An 11,490-nucleotide genomic window follows, 5' to 3' on the forward strand; every position below is an offset into this window, starting at 1 on the left:
ACAGACCATTATGTCGGGGGTGGCGATGTTGGGCCCCTAGGTAGGCCAACTCGGTGGACCCTGTCCATGCGTTTGGTCTGGAGATCCTCCTCGCCCAAGACGTGTTTAAAGAGGCTTTCTACATATTCTCGCAGATCAGCGCCTTCTCCGGACCAAGGCACCACTCGAATACGGATGTTATTCCGGCGGGAACGGTTTTCCAGGTCTTCGGCATGCGCCTGGAGGTCCAGGTTCTGCTCCGAGAGGTGGAGCACATCCTGCTGGAGTCGGTGGACATCCTGTGCCATCCCCAAGTCGTGTTCCTCCAATGTTGCCACCCTTTTGCCCCCATGTCGTCCACATCCCTCCGCGCCTCACGAAGATCTGACGCTAGTTGCGCGGGCAGCTCTGAAATGTCGTCCTTGATGGCAGAAAACAGTTCCTTCATGAAGGCCTTTGTTGCTGGGGCGACTTGCTTGTTCCTGGCGGCGTAGTAGTCGATGTGCCTTTGGACAGGCCGTCCTTGCCTGGTTTATCTTTACGGGCCCTGCCCGCCATAGCTCCTGAGGGCCGGGCCTGTAGAGCTGGGACGCCCCCTCCCTTCCGGCCTCCACGGATTGTGTTCGAGTGACTCTGGGCCACCGCTCTCAGGTCACCAAACTGGGAGATCGCATCTGCGGGGCCCACACCGCACCTCACAGTTCCCGCACCTCCGGATCCCACAGTCCTCGCTGGTAGTGCCCATTGCGACCGAGTGTGCCGTGCCAGGGGACAGGCTCGGCCAAGGGCAAGAGGGATCCCTGCAAGTACCCCTCGGGTGATCCTAAGGCGTGTTCACGTTCTCTGGGGGGCCCCAGCGCTAGGATGTCTACTTGGGGCTTCCAACTCAATTTATCGTTAACCCTTTAAATGCTGCCGTCGGCCAACGGTCGTCGCGAGCACTACCTTGCCAGTACTGCGCACGACCGTTGGCCGACGGGGCCGCACCCGTTATTCGAACGTTCAGCACTAGGCGCTGAACGTTCGACGCTCCTAAAGTGTTAAATGTGACACCTAAGTAGATAAAAACATCTGTCTGCTCCAAGGGTACGCCATCCATAAAGACGCGTGCTTTTACTGACTTTGACCAATTGAGCACCATGAACTTGGTTTTCCCTACGTTGACCACAAGCTCATGTTTGCGGCAAAACACCTCAAAACAAGACAGTGCCAGCTGCAATCGCTGTCTCATTTGGATATTAACACCTTGGCTGCTGCCCAGATTTACCTCCTGTGCTGGGCCCCAATGTTAATGGGTGTGGTCATGACGGAACGGTTCCGTCATAAGCACAGCTCAACTGATGCTCATGACGGAACCGTTCCGTCATGAGCATCGAAGGGGTTAACAAGGTGTCGTCCGCGAACATGAGCAGAGGCACTTTCATGCCAGCTAACATTGGCGCATCCGTTGAGTGGTTCGTAAAATACTGGACCACCCCATTAATAAATAAAGAAAACAGGGTGGGAGCCAACACACACCCCTGACGGACGCCTTTGTTCACCTGAAACTTTTCGGTGACCTCACCTGGTTTGCCCCAACGAACCTGCGCATTGGTACGTCCATGCAATTTGACCAAAATGGCAACCAACTCTTTGGGCATCCTGATTTTCATTAATACTTCCCACAACTTTACCCTTGGGACAAGATGAAGGCGGATTTTAAGTCCACAAATGCTGCAAAAAGCATACCCCCGCCTAAGGTAACCTCCTTCCAATAAATTAATACAAATCTAAAGGCTTGGTCCAGGGTACCTATGTGAGACCGAAACCCTGCCAGTAAGGGTGACAAAATGTCCGCTTCAGTCAACCATCCATGTATCCTGCCCAATATCAATCGTGCAGCAATCTTTTGCACATTATCAATTAAACTGATGGGTCTGTAGTTGGCCGGAGCAGAGCGGTCTCCCTTCTTGTAGATCAGTATAATCTCTGCTCCGGACCAGGATGCAGGGATCGGAGCTCCACAAGCAATAGCGTTAACTAATAGCTTTACATATGGGACCCATAACTCATGATCCTGCTTGAATAAATCGGCTGGAATACAGTCAGGCCCTGGAGCCTTCCCACTCGGGATTATTTTCAACACAGACTCCACCTCACTATTTGTAAACTCCAGTGGACTATCAATTTGAATAGGCGGGCGGCTTCATTGCTACTATGTGGCGCCCTAAACTGTGCTTCAAAAAATAACACCCATTGCTGGGGTTCAACGTGGTTACTCAGGGTTTTTGCCTCCGGCCTATTCCCCCACTTAAGTAGTTCCCAGAATTGGACCATGTTTCTCCCATTACAGGTATGTAACAGATCCTTCCATCGATCCTCATCCCAGTCTCTCTTAGCTTGTCTTAGTGTTGTTTTATAATTAGCTCTGCACTGCTTGATGGAACCCTGGGAATCTCGATTTTATAGCTTCCACCAGTGCTTCATGGGCAAGTCTGCACGTGTTATTGTACCACAAGCTTGGCTTAAGCGGGGTGATCTTTTTACGCGGGTTAGTCTTAGTGAAAAACCCTTTCAACCCAATAAAGAGTTCATTATGAACACCCAATATGTTAGCATTTAGCACCTCCTGGGACTCACAGGCCGAAAGTTTATCCAAGGACCTCAAAACCATAGCCCTGAAGTGCACAACATCCCTTTCATTAGCGGCTATCCACGGCCACCAGACCCTTCTTAAGTCATTAGAAATAGTTAGCATGTTAGGGCAACCATCACCTTCCCTCTGAGAAGAGCTAAAAAACCTCTATTGTTAATTTTAAAAACCAGGGGATTGTGGTCGCTTTCAGGTCTACTTTGTACCTCCATATCTAAGACTAAGGGCCACAGCTCCGCATTGACAAGTATATAATCAGTGCAGCTGTTAAACCTACCATTATCAAAGGTCACAGCACCCTGTCTATCGGACTTCGTCCTGCCATTAACCTCCCTCAGGCCCCATTCCAAACACAACCCCTTCAATTGAAAGGCGGCCTCAGCCCATTTCCTTATGGGTTGAAGATCCAAATGAGGGACGCCCCATAATGCATCTGCGTCTTTACTGAGCCTTCCATCTTCAAAGTCCAGGGGTTCGAAGGTAGTAGTGAAATCACCTGCAATGATCTGTCTGCTAGTGTTAACCTCCTGGGACATGTGGTTTTCTAAATTTGTAATAACACTGGAACTCCTGCCACCAGATTGGCCCCTCGAGTACACATTATAAATGATTATATCGAGGCCCTTTGTTGAGCTGACCCTTAAGGCCAAAATGTCAGGGCTATCAATATGAACCTCGTCTACCCTGACCCCCTCAAATTGCCGAACCCAACAAGTCAACCCTCCTACTGGTCTACCTCTTTCTCCCCTTGTGGCTGCTTTAAAGAAGTTTAGATAACCTACATGGAAAACTCCTTCTACAGACCATGTCTCCTGGAATACCCATACATCCATGCACTCTATGTACGCAGACCAATCTGAAGACATTGTTTTCGCTTCAATGCCTGCTATATTCCAAGAGGATAGTGTCATAAATGGTCTCGAGGGACTCGGGCCTTCGTTCCCAGTGGAAATCAATACCTCATTTATATTTGGTTCCATTGTTAATTGTTGACCTAAGCTAAGGGATCTTAAAAGAGGTTGTTCCTCAGGATCGATGGGAATATCCTACAGTTCGCTTCCCGGGCGTACATTTTCTAAGCCAGTTATCAGTATATCCGAGGGGGGGAACACCCACATCCCTGATTACTACTGGTGCCAGTTGGTAAATTCCCAACTACCATCATATTGACCCCACTACCTAAAGCCCGCTTTACGACATCACTCCCTCTCAGTCAGTCTATATCTTCGAGTGTTGACAGCGACTCGGAGCGATTGTTGGTCTGAATGGGGAAGTCTAACCTATTGTAGACCCCTTGGGGGGCCCGTGCTTCCCTATTTCTGAGTGTCGCCCATCGATTATAGAAGATCCCTAAGGGGAGTAATCTTATTTCCTCTGCAACAGGGGGGAAGCGCCCAGCCAGCTCTAAGATATAACGGACCAAGGGGGGTGACCTGAAGCTCAATACCACACAGCCACCAGCCATAGATTTAAATGAGTGGCCTACCCAATTAATGCGATTACAGTAAGAGGGTCAACCCGGTAGGCAAGGGACCTGGGTAGTTATGTGTTATAGAAAGAGTGGTCCCAGACCTAATGGGATTACTTTACATTCAGTAAAAATCTTAAACCAAATTATTTATGAAACACTATTGTTTATTCAGATAGTGTAAATACGTTTTTCACTGTATTTTTTTCATTTTAGGAGTGTATATACATATAAATAATTAATACACATCTTAACAGTGCCCACTGTACAGGAAAGGGGGGAAGGGGTGGTGCAGTGTTGGGAAGGTGTGGGTAGGTTCAAGTGACAATCCAATTGTAAATTGCTTCCAACAATTGAAAATGGCTTCCATGGAGAGCCTAACCGGAATTAATCAAAAATCATATATAACATTAGTATGGCATCATAAATGACAGGTGTACTAAGTCACACTCCGATCATGTGCTGCGGCTGATAGTCGACGTTTCGACCCTCATTGTAGGGATACTACCCCTTACATGGCGGGTCTTCTTCAGGACAGTGAGAGGGTGGGGTTTTTTTTTGGTGGGCCGTTCCTAAGGGAGAAAGGTATTTGAAAGGGATTACTTAGTGAGCACTAAATGATGACTATTTACACAGAGGTACATAAAATTACAACATACATTGGTAGATCCAATGGTTGGTCCCAGAGGACCTTAAGATGGAGTGGCAGGCTAATTTATGTCGGTACAGGATCACTGGTAAATGATAATTTGCAATCATTCAAAAGTGCGGCATATGACTAAGGATGAGTCTCAGGTGACATAGCTAGATAAGGTTGAAAGGGTCACGGCATATTAGTGGGAGACGTCAAAACATCAAGCTGTTAATACATGCACAGAATTCATAGAATTACCTTGTGTTCAGATCATTTAATGGTCTGTCGTGAGACGGAATACGTGATTAACAAGGTCATTCCTACAGAAATGACTAGACAAATACAATAGCTAGAATCAGATACTTTTGATAATTATGCTGGGGGGGCTAACGGCACCTTATCGGTACAATTACCTGATAAAGAGTCAGAGTGTCTAAAGTTGCTAGATTCTTTTAGATGAGGATTGGCTGGAGCACTCTAAGATTGGTCCTGAGGCCGGGGCTCCTCATGGGTAGACAATCTAAAGAGGAGTAGGATAATTTTGGCTTGTAAGATAAATTAAATTAAAATTATTTGGATGTTCACAATTTTCAGGAAACAGAATTAAGGCCGTTACCTGTATATGAGCGTACCGATCATTGCACGAGTAATAGTTTGTTCCTGACTCGGTCGCTGTAAAGGAAGGAAGGAGCATGTCAGACAGCGTCGAGTACGAACTATATTAGTGGGCTCGATGGAATAGATGAAATCACAAGGGGGCATCTCTTACCTAAGGGCGCGGGTCAGGCTACTTAATGCCCGGCATCCTGCAACTCCCGTGGCAATTGAAAAGAGTGGCGCACGAGTTAACCGGGGGTTGCGATAAAAACGCTTCCGCACCATGTGACCGCGAGGGCAATAGAAGAAAGCCTACGCTGGTTGTCATGGTTAACGGGACGCGTTTGATACGGCGTTCAAGTATCGGGGAAGGTGGCCTTTGTAATGCATTATTTGCACCATTTGGAATTAAAAATAAATTTAAATTAAATTGTCAGTAATAACCAGGGTAGCTCCATTAATGTCGAAATTGCAATTCTTGCCTTGAGAGTGAGATGAGAGATAATTCTGGTAATCATGTTGGTGTTCCTGATGAGGACAGCTGGACTGATATAATTATAGTATTATAGTATATTGGCCGGACCAGGTAATTATCACAGGGTATAGGGTGGAATACAGCATTTCCAAAGTCCAAAGTAATTGCACATTGAAGGAGAACTATATGGCTGAATCGGAAGAACTAATTCAACGCCGGGTATGAAGTAGCCTGACCCGTGCCCTTAGGTAAGAGATGCCCCCTTGTGATTTCATCTATTCCATCGAGCCCACTAATATAGTTCGTACTCGACGCGGTCTGACATGCTCCTTCCTTCCTTTACAGCGACCGAGTCAGGAACAAACTATTACTCGTACAATGATCGGTACGCTCATATATGTATATACACCCCTAAAATGAAAAAAATACAGTGAAAAACGTATTTACACTATCTGAATAAACAATAGTGTTTCATAAGTAATTTGGTTTAAGATTTTTACTGAATGTAGGTCTGGGACCACTCTTTCTATAACACATACCCAATTAATGCGTTGTACCATTTTAAACTCGTCAAAAAGTTTGTGTCGAATCCCTGTCTTCTTACTCAGGAATTGGAGGGCCTTTTTATTAGCATTGACCAATGCTCTTGAGTACCCAGGGGGAGAGGGAGTACATTCGCTAGGATGAACGTATAGGGTGTGGCTTCTGGGGGAGGATGGAGACTAGGTAACATAGCTGAGCCCCCTTCTACACCTTGCTCATCCTGTCTTCTGTTAACATCTGCCCCACACTGCTGTGTCAAGGGAAGAATACTACCATTATTGGCACTAGTAGGGGGGGGGGGATAGACTACACTGGTCGCTGGGCATTTGACTGGTTTCCCCGCTGTATGTTATGTACAGCCCCAATGAGCTACATTGGACCTCCCCATTAGCCTGTATGGTGGGTTGTTCAGGATCCCTTTGGATGCTGCTAGCTAAACATTGTTCAATTTTATTAAGCCTGGCATCAACTGAGTCTAATTTCTTAATTATAGGATCAATGAGGGCTGCTACTTGCTCTTTTAATAGGGAACACAAATCTTCTTGATTGAGCTGAATATTTGAGTGGGCAGCGGGGTTAGGGCCTGCGGTATTTTCACCCGGGTTTCCAAAAACATAAACCCCACTAGATTCATTAATGGCAGACAATGGGTTTTGTTTGGATGTGCCACGACCTTTCCTTTTTTAGTGGGCGGTTCGGCTCCTGTCCCCCCTGAAGCTTTCTTCCCCCTAGTCTTCACCATGGCAGGGCTCTGTAAACTATGCTGGATTAGCGGGGTACCCAAGGAGGGGGGCGTATGCATAAAACCTGGTAGCCTTGGAGGAGTTGTATCACAAGCGAGTTCCAATTCAACAATAGACTGGGAAAGGGGTATCTGGGCACTAGGCAAAGAGCCTCCCCTAGATGGTATTGGTTCAAGTGAGAGCCTACGCTCTGTTGCCTGTATCTCATGTATTAAGACCGATTCGGCTCTGTTTAAAAAAGCATATAGAGTGCCCACCACCCTATCCCCAACCTTCATTTTACTCATAGTGATCTAAGTGCCCCTAAGCCAATCAGTGGCAACACCCCAGCTCGCCTTCAGGCCCAGACAAAAAGTCACAAAGAGTCACAACTTACAGTTCGATGATAAAATGTCAATAATGTGGCCCAGCCCGGCCTCCTCCGGGCTCTGATGGGCGTGGACGGCCCACCGCGGGCGTCCCGCGCTGCGGGAGGCCGGAGAGTGTTTTAAGCGCCTCCTGGCGCTTCAAATGATGTAGTCAGAGTGCGCCACTATGGGAGTGGTAGTTTCCTTCTTCCGCCCGCGTCTGAGTCAGCAGGCTGTCGATGTGCTGCGGCCGAAAAGGCATGAAGGACCCAAGCTGGAGGCAGAAGGCAGGTAGGACCAACGGCGTAGAGCAAGGTTTGTGGCAGAATAAAATCACGACCTATCTTAGATGTGGTGACTTGCCTCACAATCTTGTGTAGACAGCCCTTTTAATGAATAGCACACTAGTTAAAGTGCAATTTCTCATAATCGCTAAAGCTCAGATAGAGACTGATGTAACCAGTCAGAATTCTGTCACTCACACTGCATGATGCACCAACTACCAAGAGGATGTCTGTAGGCTGATCAAAGAAGATATGAATGGCACAGAGAACAAAGCTAATGGCTGAAGGGGGCTGACCCATAGCCCCACTCTGCGCATCATAACTATGGACTGATCTAGGATATAATTGACACTTCATCAAAGTAATGCCTGAAGGAGCTGACTCAAAGTCAATCATGTATAATAATAATAATAATAGTGCTTTTTATTGGATCACTTTGAGTATATTTTATATTGTAATGTATTATTTTTTATAGATGATATGAAGGTGGCTGATAGCTAAAGCTGTCTCATGGCCAGCCCTAAGAAGCTCCAAGCAGTGTTTGTAACTAAATGCAACATTTTCAACTATAGCCGCACTTTCTGGGTCTCACAACTTGGAGCTGTAGTGTATTGTTATAACCTGTAGTTAATACATCTGTGTGATTTATTTACATCAGAAAATGTTGTGGTGAATTGAATGTTTTTATTGTCCCACCTTTAGCTGTTACCCAGACGTTGCCCTCTATTGATCAGCAGCAAGCAAGCAACAGGGAGAACAATGCCACATCCATGCGCAGCGAAAAGGGAAGAAGGTGCGGTTATAAAGCAGATGTCAATAGCCATCATAGGATCAAAGCAGAAGACACCTTAAATGCATGGGCTGAATATCGCAGCAGCATGGCTCAAAGGTCATGTCCTGTGGCTTCCAAACAAGAACATAGACCATATACCAAGACTGAATATGTCACGAGTTCTAAAGATTCAGAACCTCTACATCAGGAAATGGACACAGGATTGGAAATGTATATTTGTAGTCAATGTGGAAATTTTTGTAGCCGGTCACCAAGTAACAGCGAACATCATCAAACTAGCAAGGGTGAGCGACTAAATATATGTAGTGAATGCCAAAAGAAGTTCATTGAATCAACAAACTTGCACACAGATCAAGGTAAATATGTTGAGGGGAGACCATACATATGTAGAGAATGTGGGAAGAGTTTTAGAAAGTCACAATCGCTGATAATTCATCAGCGAGTTCATACAGGAGAAAAGCCATATACATGTATTCAGTGTGGAAAAGATTTCAGACAGTTGCCACACCTTGTTAAACATCAACGACTGCACACAGGAGAGAAGCCTTATGTATGTAATGTATGTGAGAGACGATTCATTGATTCCTCAAACCTAAAGAGACATGAACAAATACATGTCAGAGAGCTGGAAAGTGTGACCTGGGCAACAGAAGGTTAACAGAAATGGATGCTCTGCTATTAGTAATTCAGAATATACTACAAAGTTTTCAAATATATTTATTTTTAATGTATATGAAAAGTACATATACCTAATAAAACTAAAGATCGTAAACATTGGGTAGGAAAAACTATATATAGTATTTTCTAAATGGTTTCATAAAATGCCTGTGAACAACATAAGAAAAAACGTTATTATTTACAATAATTCAGCTTGTGAAGAATGAAGTGAAAATGTATGTAAAGGAAAAATATTTGCTCTTACTATTATATTTTGTGGAAGAATGAACCAAGATCAGAAAATGCAATGTACCGCAAACCCATCACCTCCACTGCCAAGCAAAAAATAAGTATTGTACCTTTGACCTATTCACTTGGTCAAAAAACAGTGTTTCAATAGAGTTTCCTTTTCTAAATGTATTATGTAGAGGGTGGCTTCTGTCTCTGGTATCCTCGAACCCTTTTCCAATTTTTTCATATTTTTTGTAAAGTAGTTTTATTGAGGTACAGATTTCAAAGAGAACAATGCAGTAGTGTATACTGTTGCATCCATAGGCTGTTCATAGAGAACCCTGATACTGACTCTGAATATTAGGTGTTACAACCCCCTTCAGGAGACCATACTAGTTTTCCCTGAATAAAAGATATGAGATAATAAAAGGGCTGCAATAGACTGCAACACAAACTGTCCACAAACCTCAAGTGGGACATTATACAGCTTCCTGATACATGACTAACCAAACAGGTGATTGAGCTCATGTCAGACGAGTCCATAGCTATCTAAGCCATCTTTCCTTTTACGCATACAATCATCATATTTAGATTGAATATCAGAACCTCCAATTTTTTCCAAGCTTTTGGCACCTGCTTCTTAGCCTCTGTTAAATCTCAATGTAACTTCATTAGTTTGTTTGACAGCAGTGTAAAAGTGTTATTTGAAAGTTATCAATTAAATTATATAAATCCATTTTTATTTTTTTAAAGTGTAACCCAACATGGAATTGTGTTTCATTATCTCATTCTAGTATTATACTAATTTCATACAATCACAGGACATGTTTGCTGCATGCCCTACAGTTTGAATACATGAACAGACCAAAGTGTCAAATTTTTGCAGGATTGTCCAGGTGGCTGATGTCCACCTTACTATTTAAATTGCTATTACCATCTGATGTCCAGTCTTTATCCAGTATTGGGGTATCTGTCATAGTTTCACATGCCTGAATCATTCCCCGTCGTCGAGATGGGAGTCCCACGGTAAAATACAAAAGCAGTGCCATAAGTAAAAAATAGGCTAAAAGGGCCAAAGGCCATATCCTAGTAACCTATCTATGTCCTTTTTCAAAAAGGACCAAAAGTTGGTTCCAGCCAATAAGCTGCCAGCACCCTCTAGAACACTCCCAGCAGAGGCAAGTTCTCCTCAGATTTTTACCGCACGTCGTGTGGAAGGTAGTATCCCTGAGTGCTACTCAGTTTTTTCCTTCTATTCAGCTATTCTGAAGAAAGGCCTCTTCCGTCCTTGCAAGACCTGTGGGAAGAAGAGGGTCCATGTAGATGATCTACATAAAGACTGTATTTATTGCCTTTATCCAAAGCATGAGGTGAAAGACTGTAAAATCTGTCGCACCTTTTCTAATAAGACCCTCAAGAACAGAGAGGGAAGATTACTTTTGTGGCTTCAATCCACAAAAGAACAGGCTTACCCTTCAGATGAAGAAGAAGAATTGGCTTCATCTTCTCACAAGAGGGCTAGATCACAGGGAAGATCTTCAAGTGAGGGAAGGAAACATCTCAAGTCCTCTCAAGAAAAAACTGTGAGTAAAGAGAGGAGCTCCAAACATTCCTCTGAGCCAACTTTATCTGTCCCCTGTACGCCTGTCAAGGGAGAAAGAGAGCGTCCAAGATCCTCTTCTACTGACTCTGTGAGTAAAAAACATGTAAAGAAATATGTGCTGACAACGATTTCTCTGTCCTCGTCGACGATATGTGTGACTTCGTCGACGCCATCGTTGACGGCAACCATCAAGACGACGGCGATTCAGTCGAAGTTCGTCGAATAAGATTTCCATTGTCACAAGACCTTCATCGGTTTCACCCGTCGTTGACCCATCATCGATGAAGAAACCGTCAGCAAAAATATCGGAGAAGGAGCCGTCGACGACGAAGACACCGTTGACGGCGAAGACGCTGTTGACGACGAAGACACTGTCAACGACTAAGACACCGTCGACGACTAAGACACCGTCGACGAAGACATCGTCAACTAAGTCACCATCAGCAACAACATCTATGGCAACAACACCGTCGATGACGACACCATCGACGACGGGGATTCCTT

The 11,490-nt window shown here is 44.9% G+C and overlaps 1 protein-coding gene across 2 annotated transcripts in view; it reads left to right on the top strand.

The window, feature by feature from the left end:
- LOC147662037 (uncharacterized) overlaps positions 1 to 10,129 on the top strand; it is a 205,632-nt gene extending 195,503 nt beyond the window's left edge. For both annotated transcript variants that reach the window (XM_086951165.1, XM_086951166.1), the window contains one exon: positions 8,405 to 10,129. In XM_086951165.1, the coding sequence (XP_086807291.1) occupies positions 8,405 to 9,153 (749 nt within the window). In that variant the 3' untranslated portion in view covers positions 9,154 to 10,129. The remainder of the gene's footprint in view (positions 1 to 8,404) is intronic.
- The last annotated feature ends 1,361 nt before the right edge of the window (positions 10,130 to 11,490 follow it).

Source organism: Lissotriton vulgaris, unplaced genomic scaffold, assembly GCF_964263255.1.
Source record: "Lissotriton vulgaris unplaced genomic scaffold, aLisVul1.2 SCAFFOLD_241, whole genome shotgun sequence".
Taxonomy (NCBI): Eukaryota; Metazoa; Chordata; class Amphibia; order Caudata; family Salamandridae; genus Lissotriton; species Lissotriton vulgaris.